Below are 25,902 nucleotides of genomic sequence, written 5' to 3'. Positions count from 1 at the left end.
CCGTGCCCCGCAGTCTCTCCCTCCCGCTCCCCCGTGCCCCGCAGTCTCTCCCTCCCGCTCCCCCGTGCCCCGCAGTCTCTCCCTCCCGCTCCCCCGTGCCCCGCAGTCTCTCCCTCCCGCTCCCCCGTGCCCCGCAGTCTCTCCCTCCCGCTCCCCCGTGCCCCGCAGTCTCTCCCTCCCGCTCCCCCGTGCCCCGCAGTCTCTCCCTCCCGCTCCCCCGTGCCCCGCAGTCTCTCCCTCCCGCTCCCCCGTGCCCCGCAGTCTCTCCCTCCCGCTCCCCCGTGCCCCGCAGTCTCTCCCTCCCGCTCCCCCGTGCCCCGCAGTCTCTCCCTCCCGCTCCCCCGTGCCCCGCAGTCTCTCCCTCCCGCTCCCCCGTGCCCCGCAGTCTCTCCCTCCCGCTCCCCCGTGCCCCGCAGTCTCTCCCTCCCGCTCCCCCGTGCCCCGCAGTCTCTCCCTCCCGCTCCCCCGTGCCCCGCAGTCTCTCCCTCCCGCTCCCCCGTGCCCCGCAGTCTCTCCCTCCCGCTCCCCCGTGCCCCGCAGTCTCTCCCTCCCGCTCCCCCGTGCCCCGCAGTCTCTCCCTCCCGCTCCCCCGTGCCCCGCAGTCTCTCCCTCCCGCTCCCCCGTGCCCCGCAGTCTCTCCCTCCCGCTCCCCCGTGCCCCGCAGTCTCTCCCTCCCGCTCCCCCGTGCCCCGCAGTCTCTCCCTCCCGCTCCCCCGTGCCCCGCAGTCTCTCCCTCCCGCTCCCCCGTGCCCCGCAGTCTCTCCCTCCCGCTCCCCCGTGCCCCGCAGTCTCTCCCTCCCGCTCCCCCGTGCCCCGCAGTCTCTCCCTCCCGCTCCCCCGTGCCCCGCAGTCTCTCCCTCCCGCTCCCCCGTGCCCCGCAGTCTCTCCCTCCCGCTCCCCCGTGCCCCGCAGTCTCTCCCTCCCGCTCCCCCGTGCCCCGCAGTCTCTCCCTCCCGCTCCCCCGTGCCCCGCAGTCTCTCCCTCCCGCTCCCCCGTGCCCCGCAGTCTCTCCCTCCCGCTCCCCCGTGCCCCGCAGTCTCTCCCTCCCGCTCCCCCGTGCCCCGCAGTCTCTCCCTCCCGCTCCCCCGTGCCCCGCAGTCTCTCCCTCCCGCTCCCCCGTGCCCCGCAGTCTCTCCCTCCCGCTCCCCCGTGCCCCGCAGTCTCTCCCTCCCGCTCCCCCGTGCCCCGCAGTCTCTCCCTCCCGCTCCCCCGTGCCCCGCAGTCTCTCCCTCCCGCTCCCCCGTGCCCCGCAGTCTCTCCCTCCCGCTCCCCCGTGCCCCGCAGTCTCTCCCTCCCGCTCCCCCGTGCCCCGCAGTCTCTCCCTCCCGCTCCCCCGTGCCCCGCAGTCTCTCCCTCCCGCTCCCCCGTGCCCCGCAGTCTCTCCCTCCCGCTCCCCCGTGCCCCGCAGTCTCTCCCTCCCGCTCCCCCGTGCCCCGCAGTCTCTCCCTCCCGCTCCCCCGTGCCCCGCAGTCTCTCCCTCCCGCTCCCCCGTGCCCCGCAGTCTCTCCCTCCCGCTCCCCCGTGCCCCGCAGTCTCTCCCTCCCGCTCCCCCGTGCCCCGCAGTCTCTCCCTCCCGCTCCCCCGTGCCCCGCAGTCTCTCCCTCCCGCTCCCCCGTGCCCCGCAGTCTCTCCCTCCCGCTCCCCCGTGCCCCGCAGTCTCTCCCTCCCGCTCCCCCGTGCCCCGCAGTCTCTCCCTCCCGCTCCCCCGTGCCCCGCAGTCTCTCCCTCCCGCTCCCCCGTGCCCCGCAGTCTCTCCCTCCCGCTCCCCCGTGCCCCGCAGTCTCTCCCTCCCGCTCCCCCGTGCCCCGCAGTCTCTCCCTCCCGCTCCCCCGTGCCCCGCAGTCTCTCCCTCCCGCTCCCCCGTGCCCCGCAGTCTCTCCCTCCCGCTCCCCCGTGCCCCGCAGTCTCTCCCTCCCGCTCCCCCGTGCCCCGCAGTCTCTCCCTCCCGCTCCCCCGTGCCCCGCAGTCTCTCCCTCCCGCTCCCCCGTGCCCCGCAGTCTCTCCCTCCCGCTCCCCCGTGCCCCGCAGTCTCTCCCTCCCGCTCCCCCGTGCCCCGCAGTCTCTCCCTCCCGCTCCCCCGTGCCCCGCAGTCTCTCCCTCCCGCTCCCCCGTGCCCCGCAGTCTCTCCCTCCCGCTCCCCCGTGCCCCGCAGTCTCTCCCTCCCGCTCCCCCGTGCCCCGCAGTCTCTCCCTCCCGCTCCCCCGTGCCCCGCAGTCTCTCCCTCCCGCTCCCCCGTGCCCCGCAGTCTCTCCCTCCCGCTCCCCCGTGCCCCGCAGTCTCTCCCTCCCGCTCCCCCGTGCCCCGCAGTCTCTCCCTCTCCCCCCCCACAACCGCCGTTCATTCCTCCCTTGCCCCCACTGACTCCCATCTCTTCCTTCCCCCTGCCCCAAACTGCCGTCTCCTCTTACCCCATACCGCCATTCCTTCCTCCCCTTCCACGACCGACCCCCCCTACCCCCACCAACAACCTGCTGTCTCTTCCTCTTACCCCACCCCCAACAACCGCTGACCCACCTTCTCTTCGTCCCCCCGCTGTTCTCTCCTACCCTCAGCACCCACCCACCACCACGCCACCGCCCCCCCCCCCACCACCCGACCTGCGATCTATTTCTCCCCTAACCCACAATCAGCGTTGACCTGCCATCTCTTTCTTTCTCCCCATCCCCCCAAACCAAGTCCTAGCCCTCAACCTACGATTCTGCCCCTGATCTGTGATCTCTGAAACCCATCTCGTGTTCTAACCTCCCACTCTCAATATCGTCAACCTGCACTGCAATCGTTCCCGCACTGACTCATGATCTCTGAGTCCCCCAGCTCCCCAATGACTCACTCAAATCTCTCACTCCCTCCCTCCCCCATTCGTTGGCTGCAACCTTCCAAAGCGGGCTTTCTCGTCTGACAGCTAGCCAGCCTCTCAATTTGGCTGACTGATGGCCATGAAAATAAATCCGAATGAAGTCCTGCCATTAAATTGGTTAGGACCTCTGCGTTTCCTGCATTTGCGGCTTTCCCTGCTGCTGCAACTCTCACTCCTTGCTCGCTCCCTTCCCCTGCATTCCCTGGGCCAATAAACCAGAACTCCAAGCATAAAAGTCATTACTTCTTTCGTTTTGGTGTTAACTGTTCAATGACTCATCCTCACATCCAGTGCATTGGTAACATTTGAGGAGGCCAGACACTTTTATTTATTCTTTCATGGAATGTAGGCATCACTGGCAAAGCCAGCATTTTTTTACCCATCCCTAATTGCCTTTGACAACTGTGCGGAGTTTGCAAGTTCTCCCTGTGACCACGTGGGTTTTCGCCGGGTGCTCCGGTTTCCTCCCACAGCCAAAGACTTGCAGGTGATAGGTAAATTGCCCCTAGTGTAGGTAGGTGGTAGGGAATATGGGATTTCTGTAGGGTTAGTATAAATGGGTGGTTGTTGGTCGGCACAGACTCGGTGGGCCGAAGGGCCTGTTTCAGTGCTATATCTCTAAAATTAAAAAAAACTGAGTGGCTGGCTAGGCAATTTCGTAGGGCTGTTAAGAGTCAGTCACATTGCTGTGGGTCTCGAGGCACATGTAGGCCAGACCAGGTAAGGATGGCAGATTTCCTTCCCCAAAGGACATTAGTGAACCAGCTGGGTTACTGAGACTGGCATTTAATAACTTAGCATTTAGTAGCCATTACCCCAGCTTTAGTCAGCAAAAATATAGAAAGTGTTATTTTTAGTCTTTAAATGAAAAATTTTAAATTAAATGAACTGACATGGGTTTTAAGATTATTTCTTTCACCTTTTTCAGTTTATTTATTTGACATTGTTAATTAGAAGACTACCCAGTTCATCTTTTGTATCCTGTGGTGTGAATTTTCATGATTGCCTGTGGTTCATAGTGGAGTGGAGGGTGCTGTATCCATTACGTAGCCTGAGCAAAATAGTTGAAAATGATAATTAAAGCAAACAAGGAGGGGATTAAAAATAGTATTGGGATTCAACTATGCTGGGCACAGATGTCTGTGTGTGTGTGTGTGTGTGTGTGTGTGTGTGTGTGTCTCTCTCTCTCTCTGTCTCTGTCTCTCTGTCGCCCTGCTCCCCTTCTGTCTGTCTCTGTCTTACTCTCTCTCTCATATGATGCACTGGCAACAGATGGGGAGCTCCATGTGCATCAGGGGTCTTTCCAATTATAGGTTTGTGGGTACCTAAATCTGCAAATTGTTTGCATTTGATACAGAGATCAGTGCTTCCTGTTTTCACTCGCCCACAACCACATCTACCACTTTTCAGTGCCTCAAAATACATTAATAAAAGAGGACAGTGTAAAATCATTAATAAAAGAGGACAGTGTAAAATCATCAATAAGTGGCAGTTTTTGATTTTATCCCCTCAACAGTTTTATGATTTTTTTGTCTAATTATCATGAGGCTTTTGGAAGGAGGTAGAAAGAAAGGGAGCCATATGGCTGTGTTTGGAGAAACAAGATTGGCAGAGGAAAGGCTGTATGTGGGAAAGGAAAAAGGAGAAGCTTGTGTAAGCCTTCATTGCTTGGATTTCCTACAGCTCAAGGTTTATCCAGTGAATGGCTGAAATATTTGAGCCAGGAAGTTCCCAGATTTATTTTGGCTGAATTTAGCTGGGACTGAGTGGGGTGCGGGGGAAGGGAAATTATAATTGGCCTTACTGGCCCTGGGGAGAAGAAAATTGGACCTGATGCCCACTCCTGATTGCTATTGAGTAATCCCTGTTGGAAGTACGCATTTGTGAATATTGGGTGGGGAAAGATCAGGCTCAGATGTTATACCCCTGCTGTCAAATAGTCTGCTGACACTCGCTGTCAGGCTCACTCATGTGTAATGGACACTTGAATGAGGTAACAAAATGTAATTGGGCCTCATGGAATTGTGTATCAGCAATGATTCATATCTTCAGGAGAGAAGGGATGAGAGAAGCATTGATGAGAAAAAGAGAGTGGCTCTCAAGGTTCTAATTGTGATCCTTGGTTAAATGTTAGTGAGCATTTCTTTTGTAAGCTTTAGGGGGGGAAGAAAGATTTCAGAAAAGCTGTTGAAAAATTGGGAGTTACAACTTGTTCTTCAGTCTCTACTGCATCTTAATTTTCATGCCACAAATTTCATACTCTTCTGCAAGTTAAGTGGAGTATAGAGCAGCCAAATGTGAGCATAAAATTATTTATAACTTATTAATATGATAATCTGATATGCAAAATGCATCTAGGATTCCCATTAATTTAGAATAGTAAGCATTCATAATTTACAAGTTCTTGCTTAGCTTCAAGAAGAATGCTTTGTTTTGAGATTGTAAATTCTTAATCTGAAGGTAAGAATAAAAAGGTGAATGAACGAGAGGGGTCTTGGTGAAAACTGCTAAATATGCTTTTGATCACATCACTCCTGCTACTGTCTGATATACCTACAGCTAATTCAAGACTGTACATAGGATAATGTGTTTTAATTTGACTCATATCCAAAGAAGTAATTTTTCACAATAGCCTAACAATGCACTTCAGTTTCACTGACACATTTTCTGATTTTATGACAAATAGGGAAAAATCTTTATCCTCTGTATACACTTACTTAAACTCACAGAAACAAGCCATTCGGGTCACCAAGCCGTCACTGATTGGATATATGGAGAAAAGCATTTACTCCAATCCCACTTCCCTGCTTACTACCCCATAACATTTAATATTCCTCTTTTTGAAGGAATTTCTACCAAATTGAGAGAAAAAAATAGAAAATTTTATGCAATAATAAATGTTAATAGGGCTTAAAGCCACATCATATTTTCTCCTAAATTCTGTTAAACACTAAAAAAAAGTTAATAAATTATGCATAATAAATATTTCACTTGCTTCTCTTCCACTCACAAAGTATATGTTTAGAAATGTGTGTGCACTCCTTACCATTCATCAAAGAAGCCAAATTTCTTAACTAAACAGATCCACCAGTTCAGATCTCTTTCTCTCCAGCTGCTCATAGGAACAGGAATACGCCATTTAGCCCATTGAGCCTGATCCTCTATTCCAAATCACAAGTAGGGAAGGCTGCTGTACCTTCCTGAGGTATGTTGCTTAAAACTGTACACAGTACTCCAGTTGAGATCTGACCGAGGCTTTGTATAACTGAACCATAACTTTCACCCCTTTGCATTGCAGCCCAGTTGAGAGAAAGGCTAGTGTACCATTCGCTTTTTTGCTCCTGTGCGGTAGCTTGTACCTAGACAACCAAATCTCTCTGCTCTTCCACATTTCCTTATCTTTCACCATCTGGAAAATATTCTTATTTTATTTGGATCTAATCTCACACTGCGCCACATTGATCTCCATCCACCACAGTTGTCGCCTATATGGATTTTAAGAAAGCCTTTGACAAAATACCACATAAAAGGCTGGTTAACAAAATTAAGGCTCATGGAATAGGAGGGTCAGTGTCAGCTTGGATTAAAAAATTGGCTTAAGGACAGAAAACAGCAAGTTGTGGTAAATGGTTGTTTTTCTGAGTGGAAGGTGGTAGACCGTGGTGTTTCCCAAGGTTCAGTGCTAGGACCACTTCTATCACTTGGATATCGGAATACAGAGTAGAATTTCAAAATTTGCCGAAGATACCAAACTTAGAGGTGTGGCAGGCAGTGAGGATGATACCAATTGACTGCAACAGGATATAGATAAGCTAGCAGAATGGGCAGGCAGATGGAATTTAATACAGAGAAATGTGAGGTGATGCATTTTGGTAAAGGGTTGAGAGAGGCAATATAAACTCAATGGTACAGTTCTAAAGAGTGTACAGGGACAGCGGGACCTGGGGGTTCAGGTGCATAGATCTTTAAAGTAGCAGGACATATTGAGAGAGTAGTTAGCAAAGCATGTATGATCTTGAGCTTCATAAATAGAGGTATTGAGTAGAAAAGTAAAGATGTTAAGCTTGGAAAAATATGGGTTAATAAATTAAAATCAGCATGGTTTTTTAAGGCAAATTGTTTTTGACTAACTTAATTGACTTCCTTAATGAAGTAACGGAAGGGTTGATGATGGTAGTGCAGGTTGATGTGCATATAGACTTTCAAAAGGCGTTTGGTAAAATACCACATAAGATACTTGTCAGCAAAATTGAAACCCATGGGATTGAAGGGGCGGCAGCTGCATGGAGACAAAATGGACAGATAGCAGAGAGTAGTGGTGAATGGTTGTTTTTTTTACCTTGGAGGGAAATCTGTGGTGGTGTCTCCCAGGACTTGGTGCTGGGACCACTGCTCTTTTTCATATACATTCATGGCTTGGACGTGGGTGCACAAGGCACAATTTCAAAGTTTGTAGTGAGCACTAAACTCGGAAAAGTCATAAACAGTGACAAGAATAGTAATAAATTTCAGAAGGGCACAGGCAGACTGGTGAACTGGACAGAACAATACAGAGAAGTGCGAAGTGATTCATTTGGTAGGAAGAATGAGGAGAGGCAATGAACTAAATGGTACAATTTTAAAAGGGTTGCAGGAACAGAGACAGCGGGTGTATGTACACAGGTCTTTGAAGGTGGCAGGCAAAGAAAATCAGGCTTGTCTGAACACATGACTAAAGAAACCTGTCTGATTTTCCTACAATAATTTAAATGGACAGTTGAGTGAGTTTCTTTACAGACTGCAATGCTTCCAGTTTTCTGGAATTTGCTGTGCTGAGGTGATCCAGTGCACTTAGGAGCAAACACAGGAAAATCTTCCTTATCGTCTTTTATCAGGTTTGAAAATATGTATTGGGTTTCTTAATAAATGATATCCCAGCTATGCAGATGAGCAGCAGAATAGAAAGTTGTGGAGTTATGAAATCAACAGAATGGAAATTAAATGTTTTCCAAAACAGGCATGTGATCTGCATTGCCACATTACTGCCCATTCGATAATGATGAGAAAAATTTGTCCCGTTGGCTCTGACCTATTCAGTCTTAGACATTCCAGGCTTTGATCTCCATTTAGTGCTGAGTTAACTGACATCAGCTGGGGCAGGGTAGGACCACAAATGGTCATGTTGCCAAAGGGTTGGAGATTGGCAAAATAGCCTGTACTCCTACTTCTGGTTGCAATCCAACAGTCCCAGCTGGAAGTGTATGTATGTGACGTTGCGTGAGAACAGAATTAAATATCCTGCAAGCACACAGTCAGGGATCATGCATCATGTATAAATGATTGCCACTTAGATGAGGCATCTGAGGAGAGGTGGGGGGGAAGATCACTGCCTGTGGAATAGTATCCCAGAAAGGAGGTCATTGCCTTCAAAAGAGGAGGAGAAAATATTGCAGAGGAAAGAAAGGTAAAATAAGGGGAACAACATTTTGGTTGTCATTAGTGTTTGTAAAGAAAAAGCAATACGTATACTATATATAGGTATGAGATGAAATTGTTTGATCCAGATGACAGTATCAGCTGCTGAAGAATCCTTTAGTTTAATCTATATTGATGAAATTATCCTTGACTGTAACAATAACTTGTAGCTTCAGTGCACTGCCCCATGAAACCATACTTCTTTTCCTCAGGCTCCTGACTGCACTCTGGAAATTAGCCCTGCTCTCCAAGGACGCTATTGATCAAAGCTAGTGCCTCATGTTCTATTCTTTAATTTAGAGGGTAATTTTGTTAAACCTGACACCCAGTGTTTCATTACTAATTTATGAATGTGGATTATTATGTTTTTAGATTCACATCATAGATTTTGATGATGAAAATAACATTATTAACAAGAACGTCCTTCTGCATCCAGTAGGAGAAATATGGCACATGAGTACCAGCCCTTCAGATAAAGGTGTGCTGGCAACTTGCTACAATAAAAGTAAGTGTAGTGGATTGATTTGTCCATTGACCTCTTGGATAAAATAGGTTAGATTTTAAACCAGTAAAACTTATTCTGCACATCTGCATTTCACAAACATGGACATTCAATAAATACAAATGTGAAGAAACTCTATGCAGTTCTTTCCTTTTTTGGATTTTTAAAAGTTGTTTATACCCAATCATAAGTGTTTTCCCTCAGGTTCCTTTATTTTACAAGTGTAGCTTATCTAGCTTTTAGATTTTTCTGTGTCTATAATTGCAATTGATTAACATTTCTAAAATCTCATCATACCAATGGATATTCAGAAAACTATTGTTACTTCTAAAGAAAACTTCATATTGAATTTGAAGCAATTCTGGTATCGAGTAGAAAAATTAAAATTTGTTTCTAATGCAATAAATGAGTTGTTGTCCTAAAGGTGTAACTTGCAGCAGGTGAAAACACTGTTTACAATCTTGTTGTTTTAAGCTGTGACTACAGTGTTTGAGCTACAAGAGTTGTATAAACGAACCTGTAAACAATCTCTATAAATAATAGTGTAAAATGTCCAGTGGCCACGTATTGACATTCGTGCAGCAGCTAGTTACCAGAAATTCATCGAATGCGGCAACTATGTACAACTTGCCTCTTTTAATTCCTTTTTCTAAAAAATAGTAGCCTAGAAACTGCAGGCCTTCCCAGCGCACTCCCAACATGAGTCTCCTAGTGGTATGGCGGTAGGTCGAGGAGTTAGGCATCCCCTATGACACTCTGACCATTCTGATCTCTCTAGGCAAGATTGCAAATTTAGTGGCACTTACTGCCAAATTTAATGCCACCTGGTGTCAAATTCTGTGCTGGGGACCTGCAGCACTAGTAATTCGTTTGACACAACTAAAGCATTTTTTACTTGGGACCTTCGCAGTCAGTAGTTTTCATCAGTAAAAGTCTTTTGTTCCTTCAGTCTGAACTGTTATTTGCCACAGGACCCAGAAGTGAAAGGCTAATGTGCTAATCTACTTTATGACCCAAACTGTATTCCTTTTTTTAATTTAAGAACTTCCAATCTCTCATTGAAATGAAGGTTAGTGCTTCCCCAGTTTACTGGTGGAGATTGAAAATTCATTACAGCCAAAACTGTAGTCACAAACTCTGAGGCTGCCATTCAGTGTTAGATTGTATTGATACACCAATAAGCTATAGTATTTTGAAACCCATCTTTAGTTAATTGTAGAACATCCAGTGTGGCATCATTTTGAAGCATTGGACAGTTTGCTTTGGTAGCTTTATTCGGTAACGTGAGGTTTTAATGGTTTTCTGCAATCGAATTAAGTTATAGCATTGGAGAAAGTGCCAGAGATAGGGTGGAGCAGGCCATGAAGAGGTTTAAATATGCTGATGAGAATTTTATATTGGAGGTTTTGGTGCCAGTGTAAGTCAGCAAGGACATGAATAATGGGTGAGTGAGATTCAGTGTGGGATGGAATACTGGCAGCAAAGTTTAGGCTGAGCTAACGTTTTCAGAGCATGGGTGATGAGAAGCTGTCCAGATAGTCTAGGAATAGTCATATCATGGATGAGAGTTTCAGCAGCAGATGAGCTGACGGAAGGGCAGAAGTGGGCAATGTTACAAAGGTGGAAATATGCTGTCTTTGTGATTGAGAGGTTTGGCATCTGAAACTCGGCTTGGGGTTGAATAGGACCAAGATTACCAACAGTCTGGTTCAACCTGAGACAGTGATCATGGAGAGAAGTAGAGTCACTGGCAAGAGCACAAAGTTTGTGGTGGGGGCCAAAGGTGATGACTTTGTTCTTTCCAAAGGAAAGTGCAGCTCATGTAAGACTGTATATTGGACAAGCATTCAGCAACATAGAGGCAGTAGAGGAGATGAGAGAGGTTGTGGAAAACTATTATTGGGTGTCATCAGTGTGGAAGCTAATCCACAGCCATGGATGATATCACCAAAGGGCAGCATGTTGATGAGGAAGTGGGAGGTGGCCAAGGATAAATCCTTGGAAGACTCCTGAGGTAATGATGCTGGGACAGGAAGATAAACCATTGCTGGAGATGCTTTGGTTGCAATCGGATAGATAAGAGTGGAACAAAGTAAGAGCAGTCGCACTGAGCTGGACAGTGGAGGAGAGGTGTTGGAAGAGGATAATGTTTTTAGCCATGTCAAAGGTTGCAGAGAGGATGAGTGGGTATAATGCACCATGGTCACAGTCACAGAGGACGTCTTTTGCGACTGGTTAGGACTGTTTCAGTGCTGTGGCGGAGCAGAAATCTGATTGAGAAGGTTGAAGCATGGAGTAATGAGAAGATAGACACTGATTTGGGAGGCAGCAACTCATTCAAATACTTTGGAGAGGAAAGGGAGCTTGGCATAGGATGGTAGTTTGCCAAAATCAGATCAATGCTCTGCACCTCTGCTAAAACCAGTCAATAATTGTGGTGGACAATTAAGAAGTTAATGGCAGGCTGAAGTATTTGCAACCATCTTCAGCCAGAAGTGCCAAGTCATTGATCCTCTGCCTCCTCCTGAGAATCCCATCTTCACAGATGCCAGTCTGTGTCAATTCAATTCGCTCCACGTGATATTAAGAAGCGGCTCAGTGCACTGGACAAACAGCAAAGACTACGGGTCCCAATAAAATAACTGAATACCTCTGCCCCAGAGCACGCTGCACTCTTAGCCAAGCTGTTAGAGTACCACTACAACACTGGCATCTACTTGACAATGTGGAAAATTGACCAGGTATGTTCTGCCAACGAAACGCAGACAGAGGAGTAAATGATAGGTTTTTTGATGAGAGGGTGATGATAGCTGTTTGATAGGGAAAGGGACAGTATTTGAGAAGAGGAAAATATTTACATGGGAGCTAGGAAAAGAAGTTATCTGTCAGCAGTTTAATGGGAATGGGGTCAAGAGTGAATGGAGGGGCATGGGAAAGGAGGTGGGTTTCAGAGACAAGGGCTGAATTTTCATTCTGGGATCAGGACCCCGATGCCAAGTGCATCGCATGGCGGTGGCTGATACTGATAGGATTTTTAATGAAAAGGTCAATTAATGGCCAGGGTGCATGCTTGCCGTCCAATTAAGGATGGTGGGCAGGCTCCTGTAGGTAGGTGAAAGAGCAGGTGCTTCAAGATGGAGGCATCCTCAAGACTTTTAAAATTCGTCAGTATTCAAAGAGCCACAGCTGCCAGACTGTTATTGTGGAGAGGGGAACTGTCTGCGGGCACAGTTGTGGCCATCTCGCAATCGAGGCTGTGGGGTTGGGGGTTGGTGTTAAAAATACTGGATGGAGTGCTGGCCCCCGCCCCCCAGTCTGTCACCAGAGGCCACCTCCATTCATTGGCCAGGATTCGGCCTTAGCGGGGGCTCGACTGCCTACTGGAAAATTCCAGTCAGCATCTCCACAGTGGCCTTTAAGGAGCATAATTGGCTACCAGCCGCTTGTGAGTAGGTAGCCATCGCTGCTTCCGCCCTCCCCCCCTCCCCCCCCATGCCAAAACCAGCATCTTCGAAAATGGCCCCAAGGCGTGAACATGGTGGCAAACTGGCATGCCAGCTGGCAGTGGGAAATTGTGGGTCCTCGTACCTCCATTGTGAACTGTGAGGAGAATAATGATAAACTTCAAGAGGACTTGGACAGGCTGGTCGAATGGATGGACAGATGAAATTTAATGCAGAAAAGTGTGAAGTGATACATTTTAGTCAGAAGAATTGAGGACAGGCAATATAAATTAAAGAAATCAATTCTAAGGTCAGTGCAGGAACAGAGGGACCTGCAGGCGTATGCACAAATCATTGAAGGTTGCAGGGCAGGTTGAGAAAGCAATTAGTGAAGCATACGGTATTTTGAGATTTATAAATACGGGCATGGAGTAAAGAAAAAAGGAAGTTATGATAAACCTGTGTAAAACACTGATTCGGCCTCAAATGGGGTATTCTGCCCAGTTCTGGGCACCACACGTTAGGAACAATGTTAAGACATTAGAGGGGGTGCAGAAAAGAATCACGAGAATGGTTCCGTGGATGACAGACTTCAGTTACGTGGATAGATTGGTGCAGCTGGACCTGTTCTCCTTGTAGAAGAGAAGATTAAGAGGTGATTTGATAGAGGTGTTCAAAATCATGACCGGTCTGGACAGACTAGATAGGGAGAAACTTTGCCATTGGCCAAAGGATCCAGAACCAGAGTACAGCAATTTAAGGTGATTGGCAAAAGAACCAGAGGCAACATGAGGAAAAACTTTATGTAGTGAGCGGTCAGGATCTGGAATGCTCTGCCTGAGAGTATGATGGAGGCAGATTCATTCGAGACCTTCAAAAGAAAACTGGATAATTATCTGAAGAGAAAATATTTGTAGGGCGACAGGGAAAAGGCCAGGGAGCTGTTCTTGCAGAGAGTTGGCACAGACGCAACTGGCTGAATGGCCTCCTTCTGTGCTGTAATCATTCTATGATTCAATGATTCATTCCTGCCTCCACAGCCCTTCCAAAATCTGACCCAAGATGAGCTCAGTACGATTCATTTTGCACTTATTTGCTGTTTTTGTTAGCTTTGTTTACTATCTTAATATCGAATTCCATTTCTTTTTCAACCCAATTGTAAAGTCTTTCTACACCTCTTTCAAGTGTTACCTTGTCTAGGTAGCACTGATCATTCATACATTGGGCAGAGTTTTAACTGGCAAGGGCGGGGCGGGTTTGGCTGCCAGCATGTCAAAAGCCTGACAGGATCCTGCTCATATAAGAGCAAAATACTGCAGCTGCTGGAACTCTGAAATGAGAACAGAAAGTGCTGGAAATACTCAGCAGGTCTGGCAGCATCTGTGGAGATTTAAATTAGTATTATTTTTAACATAGAAAATAGGAGCAGGAGTAGGCCATTTGGCTTTTGGAGTCTGCTCCGCCATTCATTATGATTGTGGCTGATCATCCAACTCATTAGCCTGTTCCGGCTTTCGCCCCATACCCTTTGATCCCTTTAGACCCAAGAGCTATATCTAACTCCTTTTTGAAAACATTCAATGTTTTGGCCTCAACTGCTTTCTGTGGTAGTGAATTCCACAGGTTCACCACTCTCTGGGTGAAGAAATTTCTCCTCATCGCAGTCCTAAAAGGTTTACCCCGTATCCTTAGACTATGACCCCTGGTTCTGGACCCCCCCCCCCCCACACCCCTGCCATCGGGAACATCCTTCCTGCATCTACCCTGTCAAGTCCTGTTAGAATTTTATAGGTTTCTATGAGATCCCCCCCTCACTCTTCTGAACTCCAGCGAATATAATCCGAACCGACTCCATTTCTCCTCATACGTCAGTCCCGCCATCCCAGGAATCAGTCTGGTAAACCTTCGCTGCACTCCCTCTATAGCAAGAACATCCTTCCTCAGATAAGGAGACCAAAACTGCATACAATGTTCCAGGTGTGGCCTTACCAAGGCCCTGTATAATTGCAGCAAGACATCCCTGCTCCTGTACTCGAATCCTCGCTGTGAACCCCAACATACCATTTGCCTTTTTTACTGCCTGTTGGACCTGCATGCTTACTTTCAGCGACTGTTGTACGAGAACACCCAGGTTTCGCTGCATATTCCCCTCTCTCAGTTTATAGCCGTTCAGATAATAATCTGCCTTCCTGTTTTTGCTACCAAAGTGGATAACCTCACATTTATCCACGTTATACTACATCTGCCATGCATTTGCCCACTCACTCAACTTGTCCAAATCACCCTGAAGCCTCTCTGCATCCTCCTCACAACTCACCCTCCCACCCAGTTTTGTGTCATCTGCAAATTTGGAGATATTACATTTAGTTCCCTCATCTAAATCATTCATGTATGTTGTGAATAGCTGGGGTCCTAGCATCGATCCCTGTGGTACCCCACTAGTCACTGCCTGCCATTCGGAAAAAGACCCATTTATCCCTACTCTTTGTTTCCTGTCCGCCAACCAATTTTCTATCCATCGCAATACAATACCCCCAATCCCATGCACTTTAATTTTGCACGCTAATCTCTTATGTGGGACTTTGTCGAAAGCCTTCTGAAAGTCCAAATAAACCACATCCACTGGCTCCCCCTCATCAAATCTACTAGTTACATCCTCGAAGAATTCTGGTAGATTTGTCAAGCATGATTTCCCTTTCGTAAATCCATGCTGACTCGGTCCGATTCTACCACTGTTCTCCAAGTGTTCTGCTATAAAATCTTTGATAATGGACTCTAGAATTTTCCCCACTACCGACGTTAGGCTGACTGGTCTATAATTCCCTGCTTTCTCTCTATCTTTTTAAATAGTGGGGTTACATTAGCTACCCTCCAATCTGTAGGAACTGTTCCAGAGTCTATAGAATCTTGGAAAAGTACCTCCAATGCATCCACTATTTCTAGGGCCACTTCCTTAAGTACTCTGGGAGGCATACCATCAGGCCCTGGGGATTTGTCGGCCATCAATTTCCCCAACACCATTTCTCTACTAATACTGATTTCTTTCAGTTCCTGTCTCACTGAGCCCTGTGTTCCCCAACATTTCTGGTATGATATTTGTGTCCTCCTTTGTGAAGACAGAACCAAAGTATGCATTTAGCTGCTCAGCCATTTCTTTCTTCCCCATAATAAATTACCTTGTTTCTGACTGTAAGGGTCCTACATTTGTCTTCACCAATCTTTTTCTGTTCACATACCTATAGAAACTTTTACAGTCAGTTTTTATGTTCCCTGCAAACTTGCTATCGTACTCTATTTTCCCATTCTTAATCAATCCCTTGGTCCTCCTTTGCTGAATTCTAAACTGCTTCCAATCCTCAGATCTGTTGTTTTTCCTGGCAAATTTCTATGCCTCTTCCTTGGATCTAATGCTATCTCTAATTTCCCTTGTAAGCCATGGTTTGGCTACCTTTCCCGTTTTACTTTTGCACCAGACAGGGATAAACAATTGTTGCATTTCATCCATGCGCTTTTTAAATGTTTGCCATTACCTATCCACCGTCATCGGGAGGGCGACTGGCCCTCGATCCCTGTCTCCGATCGCAATTCTCAGGTTCCCCTCTCTCCTGGAGGCCATGTAATCCAGCTCTATGTGTGCAAAGTGCAGTGTAAAAACTTCACATTTTTCATATGATCCAGTATAAATATCAACAAAACTGCAGGAAAAACTAACTGTACCTCACCAGTTTCTTGGGAGGACCTGGATCACCTATGCCAGTTTGATCCCCAATGATGCAGGCAACCCCCATTCTAGAGAGCACTGTTTCAGACAGCATTAGAGCAATGGAAGTGGAGATCTCCCCACAGCTTCGAGGATTGGGGTTAGTGCAGGAAATCCAGAACCTGCTTTGATAGATCAAGAGATTTGTAATGTAAGAAATATGCTTTGAAATATTTACTATCTGTAACTTGATCGTTCTATTTTCTGCAGTACTGTGTATATAAATAAGACATTGTCATTGGTGTATGAAAAACTCCTGAATTAAACCACTAAGACGATAGGATACTCATCTTAAAGTATTTCACAGAATCACAGAATTGTTACAGCGCAGAAGGAGGCCATTCAGCCCATCATGTCCGCACTAGCTCTCAAAGAGCAACTCCCTCAGTTCCATTCCCCTGCCTTCACCCCATAACCCTGCACATTCTTCCTTTTCATACAACTGTCTAATTCCCTTTTGAATGCCTCAATTGAACCTGCCTCCACCACGTTCTCAGGCAGCGCATTCCAGACCTTAACCACTTGCTGTGTGAAAAGGTTTTTCCTCATGTCACTTTTGCTTCTCTTACCAAATACTTTAAATCTGTGCCCTCTCGTTCTTGATCCTTTCACGAGTGGGAACAGTTTCTCTCTATCTACTCTGTCCAGACCCCTCATGATTTTGAATACCTCTATCAAATCACCCCTCAGCCTTCTCTTCCCCAAGAAAAACAGTCCTAACTTCTCCAATCTATGTTCATAACTGAAATTCCTCATCTCTGGAACCATTCTCTGGAATCTTTTCTGTACGCTCTCCAATACCCTCACATCTTTCCTGAAGTGCAGCGTCCAGAATTGGACGCAATACTCCAGCTGAGGCCAACTAGTGTCTTGTACAAGTTCAACATAACTTCCTTGCTGCTGTTCTCTATGCCCCTATTAATAAAGCTCAGGATACTGTATGCTTTATCAACCGTGCTCTCAACCTGTTCTGCCACCTTCAATGATCTATGCACATATACACCTGGGTCCCTCTGCTCCTGCACTTCCTTTAGAATTGTACCCTTTATTCTATATTGTCTCTCCATGTTCTTCCTACCAAAATGAATCACTTCACATTTCTTTGCATTGAACTTCATCTGCCACCTGCCTGCCCATTCCACCAACTTGTCTATGTTCTTTTAAAGTTCAACACGATCCTCCTCACGGTTCACAATGCCTCCAAGTTTCATATCATTTGCATACTTTGAAATTGTGCCCTGTACACCAAGGCCTCGGTCATTGATTTGTATCAGGAAAAGCAAGAGTTGACCCTTGCATTGACCCCTGGGGAACTCCACTACAAACCTTCCTCCAGTCCGAAAAACATCCATTAACCACTGCTCTTTGTTTCCTGTCACTCAGCAGATTCCATATCCATGTTGCTATTGTCCCTTTCATATAAACACTTTCTGCCCTGAGCATCTTGTCACTGCCTTAATTTTAGTAGTTCAAAGCATTCCAAGGAGAACCTGTCGTGCATACTTCAGGGTTATGCTCCGCATTCATTATTTATCGGAAAGAATATCGGGCAGAAGGAGTAACATACTCCAAATGTCAGAATTTGATGTACAAATGTTAACGGTGAAGAGCAAGTTTCTTTTTTGAATAATTTAACAAGATTAACTGTATTTTTTTATTCCTGTAATCCTGCAATAAAGAGAAATAATATAAAATGCCTTCCTTTTTGCCTACCCTTTATCTGCTTTCAATTTTTTTCTCTTTTGTCTTTTTTTATTTTGCAGCTTCTACTTTTTATTCTTCCTCCCATCCTTTTGCTTCCTTCACTGGTTTTCCCCAGATTTATTCTTGTTCTTTGTCTTGCTTTCCAATTCCTCTTTGCCCTTCCACTTGTGCTGAAAGCTTATTATCCCAGGAGCAGCATGGACTCTCTCTGATCAGCTCTATTGATTTTCCTTGTTGCTAATAATGATAAGGCAGGTTTTCTTACCACTAGAGTATCCACTGTAAGTTGAGTTCCCCGGAGGGAGTTTGAAATAAAAGCAAGAAGTCTGAAGGGGTCATATTATAGAAGTTATTCAGAATGAGGGAGGTAGCTGGTAAATTGACTATTAAGGTTACAGGCAGCCAAGTTAATAGATTTATTTTTTTAAATGTGTGCCTTCACACAAAGCAATGAATTTAAAAAGAAAACCCAAAAAACATTTGGAATGAAATGAGGCAGAGCATCACACCCTATAAGTATCAAATTACATGGAATGAACTGCCTGTGTGTGGTTAATAGCTAAATTAAAACGGCTACAGTACATTATCTTCCCAGTAGCTGTATCTGATTCAACAGAAAACAGATGCACAGTGCAAAAACAAAACAGAGGCAGTATTTTAAATATTACCAAAGGCAGCAAGGCATCAGTAGAGACTCTTGGACTTTGTTTTGTCTTTTTATAACCATATCTTATTTATTGGAAAGTGGTCAGAAACAGTTAAAACCCCTTCAAATCAAAAGCTGAAGTGGCAGATTCATGATGTAAAATATTTGCAATATACGCCACATTAAATCAAAGATCTATGAAGTGTAATCTTGCAAAGATCATCTGGAAACATTAATTCTGGTTTAACTTCCATATACTACAGATATTGAAATATTTTTGTGTAAACAAACTTTCATACAAATGAACTAAATGATGAACTTCTGTGTCTTTATAATATAAGCATTGCACAAACATACAGCATAAAATATTTTAAACCATGTGGCACATGTTCCTCCATTTACAACTATTTTAAAATTGGAACTGTATTACAGTTTGTGGCGAACATGACACTTGAATCTATTTTTGTATTTTAAAAAGACCAGTCAATAAGCCCATATGTAGTCCATTTTCTTGCAGCTTTATCCCCCACTTGCACCGTTCCCCAACCAAGGGAATAAGGGCATGATCCAGCTCCAGGCTTCTGACAGTGCTGTTTTTGAGCTAGCACTGCTTATGACAGTGTTGTGCATTGTCTGGCACTCGTTATTTATTTTCTTGTTGGGAACCAGTTCTCGAAAATAGTCTAGGTGAGATTGTGAAACTCCCAGTTAAGAAATTGTAAGGTTGAGCCCATTTTCTACCTTTCTGTGACGACGTGGCACCAAGCCATGGCAGGACACAACACCCTATTCATATCCTGTCCTGTAATTCTGCTTTAAAGAGCTTGATTGGGTTCTGAATTGTACATTAATGAATCAGCCAGTTGGGCACTACAGTTAGTCTTTGTCCCTTTGAGCCAGAGAGAGGACCTTTCCAGTTATCCTCTCCCACCCTCACCCAGAAAATGTGCATGTTTGCACATCCGGCAAGGGCATAAGATCAGTCTTTGTTGTGAGGGCACCCACAGTTGAATAATCTGCTGGCACTTATCAACAAGTACACATGAAAAGTGGTCACTTGGGTAAGGTACAGGAAGACTTCTCGGACATAAGGAATTGTACTCCCACTGTGAGTCAGCACATACAGGAGAGAATTGAGGTGGGGGGGTGGTGGGGGGGAGGAAAAGCAACAAATGTATAAGAAGCAAAGTAGGAATTTTAAACAAGAGTGGAGTTTTATTTGAAAGTTTGATGGTTGTTGAAGGATTTTTTTTATGGAGGGGCTTAACTCTGCAACACTTTTGCAAGATATCTGCCAAGGTAGCTAAATTACAATTAAGTCCACAGTAAAGAATCGTTTGATTTTTGCCTGTGTAACATGAGGTAAATTGTGTCAATGAAGGAAAAGTGCAAAATCCCTGAGTCTTGGATGTTCCAACAGCGACGCCACAGTTATCACAAGATTATGAAAACAGTAAGGTGGTGACTGGAATACACAAAATATAAAATTTGTCTAGTCTAATAAGGAGTGCACTCAGAAGCCATTGTCTGGAATTTGCAGCAGAATGCCTGCAGTTCTCTGAATGAAATCTGCAGTATCCTCTTTTTGGATTGTTAATTTCAAGACGGATTCATAAATTCAGTATCAGGTGTGATCTCTGTGTTTGGGCCAATTTAGAAGTGGATCTATCAATAAATTCAATTAATGTTTGCAACAAAGTTTAAAGAAATAAAAACTGAAAATGAAATAATTTTACAAGTAGGTCCAAGTATGATTTATCATTGTACTAATTATTGTACCAACATATAATTCCTCAGCAATTGAGAAATTTTAGCTACAAACTAACAAATTAAGATACTATTGTCCAAATCTTAGCACAATATTAGATACAGAGTTAATACTTTTTGTAGCATCATTCACACATCAAGGCATGAAACATACTGGCACAAATGCCTAAAACTGAATTTGGAATGATACAAGTGCATGAAACTACTATCTGATGCCCAATAGTGAATTAAAAATCTGCAATCAGGCGCAAATGCCAAGCTTTCCTTTTTTGCTGTTTGATATCACCAGATTTCCAAGATTAGATTGTTTCAGTGGCACACAATATCCAGCTCAATTGCTAACTTCAGGCCATCATTTTGGACCAATTCACTGAGTCTTCCTGAGTATCCTTCCTGAGAGCATGCTCACTGATTCCATTGATGCAGTTAGTTTGGTTTATTCCCTTTCCTGTTTTCCTTTATAACTCTTTTGACTCTTTTCCCATTCACCCAGTTCTTGGTACATCCTTCTGCATAGGAATATCAGTACAGAAATCTCCCTGTGGTGCTTATAAAAGTATCTTATCCAGGACGTTGGCAAAAAAAATACTGGAAACATGGAGTATGAGCCATCAAGCAGTTTGATCAATTTTTATTTCTGTAAACAATATCAATATTTAAAGAGGGTATGGAGGATTGCTGCTCTAGCTTGTCAGCACTGAGAGTGATCATCCCAATGCTGCTTGTGAAAATAGTGCTGTAAAGCACTGGAAGTTATATCATTGCTTAATTCAAATATTTAATTGCATTTAAACTTAACATACACACGTTAATGAGCATAGAATTGCAAATTTGTGCTCAAGTCCAGAATTAAGGCAGTATCACTGGTGTAAACAATGATTATGAAATAGAATTTGAGGCTTTGGAGTTAGGTTGTTTCATATGCTTGTAAGCTTTATGCCAACTAAAGTGCTGATTTTATTTTAAATAACTGTTTGATCTGAGAGTACAAGTTATATTTTCTCCCTTTTTATCAAAAGATTTTTTGACAGTCAATTTTTTGTTGTTGTTCCTTAGCTTCAGACAGTAAAATCCTGACGTGTGCTGCTGTGTGGCGTATGCCAAAGGAATTGGAATCAGGCAGTCATGAATCTCCTGATGATTCATCAAGCAACCCACAAACCTTAGAGCTGCTTTGTCACCTTGACAACACAGCCCATGGCAACATGTCCTGGTAGGTCACTCAGTATTGATTTAAAAGATTTCAGGATGGATCTAAGTGAAATGTTTGCCTGTTTAATTGTAGCATCAAGACAATAAAAATTCCTGTGGAAAAAGGAAATATTCATTTGCTGCAGAATAAAATGCCATTATTAATTTGTGTATGTCTTATTCTAGTATAAATGTGTTTTTATTATATTGCAGGTAATTATCCATTAGTTTTGTACTTAGTTTGACAAGTTATTAATTTGAATTTATTCTGAGGTAATTACTGGGGAATATGGACATCAAGATATGAAATAATGGGCTGGATTTTAAGGAGCCCTTGACACAGGATCTGCGCCAGGGGGTGGGGGGATTGCGGGGGCAGTCCTGAAGATGACCCTGGATGAGGCCTGCCACGGACCTCGACGCCAGCAGGGCCCAGTCCGATATTACCAGTGGCGGTGAGGCCTAGTGGCGGCACATCCCCCCCCCACCCCTCAGTGATAAGACCATAATTTGAATATTTTAATCAATTAAAATAATTAATTTAAATAAACTTACGCCACCTTCCGATGTCCCACTGCGATCTTTGGCCCACCGGCCAGCACTCCTGAGCTTTTGGATCCCTTTCTGGGGAAACAAAGAGTAACACTGGTGGGAGGGGAGAGGAGGTAAGTTTCTTGGGGGGGCAACAGGGTCAAATTAAAGTCATGGGTGTACGGGTTGGTGGGAAGGGGGTTGAAGTTTAAAGTTTGTGCAACTTAGGAGGTCAGATGGCAAAGGCAAGTGTTTGGGGTGGGGGGAAAGGGCAAATAATTAATTGTTATTGGGGAGGTGGGGGAGATGTATTTATTTATTTTCATTTAATCTTTCATTAAATTTGGCGTCAGCGCCTGCGCTTGGGAGCTAATGCCATTGCCAAGGATGGACAGCCTGTTCCCTCCATGTGATCGGGGGATATATATATGAATCTACTGGAATAATTTAAAGATATGAAGACCACCTATGTACAGGTTTCATAGAATAATGGGCAGAGTTATGAAATTAAGTTCCCGAAGCACCAATAAAAATCAGAATACAGTTTTAAATGAATGGAATTTAACTTATTTAGCCTCTAAGTCAGTGGACCTAGTGTTATCCCCTACATGGAATAAACACCCCTAACATAAAACCGTGTCTTCCCTGACCTGCTGTGAGCAGCACTACAGAAAATCTGTTAGTATAATCTATTAAAAAGTAAACCAGTTATTTTATGGTAGTCTAGATTTCCCAAATAGTTTGAATCCTCATAAATGCATACTCTGCTGCCGAGCATTTCTATCTTTCCATTAGGATTCTAGACTCTGATCTGGATTTCTAAATTCGTAGATTGACTGTAAATGGTCTTTCGGAAAGGGCTAAGTGCATTATAATTATGCTTCAGTCAAAATGTGCTTATCAGCATTTAACCCATTGGGCATTTAGTCTTAGATGTTGTGCTCCTTTTAAATAATAAACTCACAATTATAGGAGCAATGAGTTTGAGCTTAGTCAAAAGTAACAACACTTGTTCTTGTTATCTTACTTGAAATTGAGCTTTGCAATGTATTAAACCATGTTGATATTCCTATGTTCCTATGTCACTATTGCTCTTTCCATGCCATACACATTTTCGATGATTTTGCTGTGCTGGAAAAACAGAATAGTTGTATTTGTTCTTTTACACCTCTGTCGTTTTGGACTCTTAACTTCACCCACTCTTCACAAAGCTTGGAGGGTAGCAACCACGTGCCAAAATTCTGAAATCAACATCCAGGAAGCGCATGAAAGAAAGGAAGAAAGAAAGACTTGTATTTATGTAGGGCTTTTCACAACCACCGGATGTCTTAAAGTGCTTTCCAGCTATTTAAATACTTTTGAATAGTAGACACCGTTGTAATGTAGAATGTACTGGGATGAATTTACCATCTGAATTTGTCTTTTCCAATTGAGAGGTGCCAAGCTTCCATGCACCAATGTTTGCATGATGCCCCAGTCCAAGAATTAGAATTCTCTGTTTGGAGAACTGGGATATCACACCATGCCCTACCCTCGTAACGCAGCAAATTAATACACTACAGGACTGAACTGCTAAGGAGAACTCCCTTTTCACTTCCATCAGTCTTTGACTCCTTGATGTTCTAACTTGTGTTGTTTTCTAGTCTTTCAGGATAATTGTTATTATTGCAGTGTTTCAGTAAAACTGAATTGGTGAACCATACTTGTAAGTCCAACTTGCTGAGATAGTTAATGAATTTTGCTCTGCAGTGTACTATGGGAGCCAATGGGAGATGGTAAAAAAGTAGCATCGCTGGCTGATAATCATGTTCTCCTTTGGGATTTACAAGAAAGCTCAAGCAGGGCAGTGGTAAGTAATTTTTATGGTTTAGCTTTATGATGCAAATCTTATGTCTGCCTAGACTTTCTGTTAAGTTTATTTTCAGTAGGAATTCCTTTTCCACATTGCTACTAGAACTAGCCTTTGTAAACTTCCCACACGGTAATTACACCTGTCTGCCAGTGAATTTGCTGTAGTGCCACCACTGACGATAAGATGCAGATATGGTGTGACAAATTTACCTTGGCAGTTTTCATTTAGAAATGTAAACAGGAATTTATATAATGCAAATATAAAAATAAGGACAGAGTGTATGGAGGTTAAAATGTAGGTGTGGTTTATCAGGCAGTGTATGTCCTCCTAAGATGCCAAAAAGACAGGCAGGAAACATGGACACACTTACTGCTGGAAATACTTAGTTCACCGTATTGGGTAAGGATAAACCAGAGGCATCCTCTGCTGGTGCCTGAAGCAGGTGTTATGGCATTGGCATTTGCAAATAACGAGTTTAATGCCTGCTTCAGGTCCCTGCTTGCTGTCTTGGAGAAAACTATTAGCCCTAAACATCAGAGTAAAACAAAAAGTAACTACTTACCATAACAGCTCCCAGACTCAAGATCCCTCCCATACAGACCCTGGCCCCAGCCCCAAATTCCAGGACTGACTGATCTCTCTCTCGACACCCAGGATCCAACCGCCATGTCCCGCGAACATTGATCCTTCCTCCTGTTCCTGGTCTTTGAGGCCCCACACCTCCCTCTAACCCCTAATTTCAACCTCTATGGTGCACCCGATCTTCCCCCTGCCCCACCCATTCCTCACCAGACCCCGTGATCTGCATTGACCACTTATCTCCTGTGCCTCCTATTGCACCGCCATCTTAAGGAGTAAAGAAATAGGAGCATGAGTAGACTATACAGCCCCTCGAGCCTGATCCACCATTCAAAATTCAATGGTTGATCTTCTGCCTCAATTCTGCTTTCCCGCTCGATCCCCATAACCCTTGATTCCCCGAGAGACCAAAAATCTGTCTATTTCAGCTTTCAATACACTCCATGATGCAGCATCCACAGCCCTTTGGGTAGAGAATTCCAAAGATTCACAAACCCTTTGAAGAAATTTCTCTTCATCTCAGTCCTAAATGATTGACCCCTTATCATGAGACTGTACCCCTATGTTCCAGGTTCCCCAGCCAGGGGAAGCAACCTCTCAGTGTCTACCCTGTCAAGTTCCTTCAGAATCTTAATAAATACAAAATACTGCTGGAAATCTGAAATAAAAACAGAAAATGCTAGAAATACTCAGCAGGCCAGGCAGCATCTGTGGAGAGAGAAGCAGAGTTAACGTTTCAGGTCTGTGATCTATCATCAGAATTGGCAAAGGTTAGAAAAGTATTCGGTTTAAATCAAGTGAATGGGGGTTGGATTTGGTGGGGTAGAGAACAAAAGGGAAGGGTGTGATAGGGCAAAGGGCAGGAGAGATTAAATAACAAAGATGTCATGGGACAAAGGCAAAGACAGTGTAAGTGGTTGTGAAAGATAAAGCATTAGTCTAGAGAGAGTGTTGATGGCAGAGTAATGAGCAGCTCTGTCCAAAAGCGGCTTACCACCTAGCTTTGTATCATCAGCAAACTTGGATACATTACACTCAGTCTTCTCATCTAAGTCATTAATATAAATTGTAAATTGACGAGGCCCCAGCCTTGATTCGTGCGGCACAAGACTAGTTACAACCTGGCAACTTGAAAATGCCCTATTTCTCACTGTTCTCTGATTCCTGTCCGTTAGCCAATCCTCTATCCATGCTAATATATTACTCCCAACTCCATGCACCCTGATCTTGCGTGTTTTTTTTATTCATTCATAGGGTGTGGGCGTCACTGGCCAGGCCAGCATTTATTGCCCATCCCTAATTGCCCTTGAGAAGGTGGTTGTGAGCTGCCTTCTTGAACCGCTGCAGTCTATTTGGGGTAGGTATACCCACAGTGCTGTTAGGAAGGGAGTTCCAGGATTTTGACCCAGCGACAGTGAAGGAATGGCACTATAGTTCCAAGTCAGGATGGTGTTACTTGGAGGGGAACTTGCAGGTGGTGGTGTTCCCATGTATTTGCTGCCCTTGTCCTTCTATTTGGTAGAGGTCGCGGGTTTGGAAGGTGCTGTTGAAGGAGCCTTGGTGCATTGCTGCAGTGCATCTTGTAGATGGTACACACTGCTGCCACTGTGCGTTGA

The 25,902-nt window shown here is 44.9% G+C and overlaps 1 protein-coding gene across 1 annotated transcript in view; it reads left to right on the top strand.

Annotated features, from left to right (window-relative positions):
- The window catches only part of eipr1 (EARP complex and GARP complex interacting protein 1), a 79,959-nt gene that overhangs the window by 16,771 nt on the left and 37,286 nt on the right, over positions 1-25,902 (top strand). The window contains exons 3-5 of the mRNA XM_068022133.1: positions 8,684-8,816; positions 21,190-21,346; positions 23,605-23,704. Coding sequence (XP_067878234.1) covers positions 8,684-8,816; positions 21,190-21,346; positions 23,605-23,704 — 390 coding nt within the window. The remainder of the gene's footprint in view (positions 1-8,683; positions 8,817-21,189; positions 21,347-23,604; positions 23,705-25,902) is intronic.

Source organism: Heterodontus francisci, chromosome 3 (genome assembly GCF_036365525.1).
Source record: "Heterodontus francisci isolate sHetFra1 chromosome 3, sHetFra1.hap1, whole genome shotgun sequence".
NCBI classification, from domain to species: domain Eukaryota; kingdom Metazoa; phylum Chordata; class Chondrichthyes; order Heterodontiformes; family Heterodontidae; genus Heterodontus; species Heterodontus francisci.
This window is presented reverse-complemented; position numbering and strand designations above follow the sequence as displayed.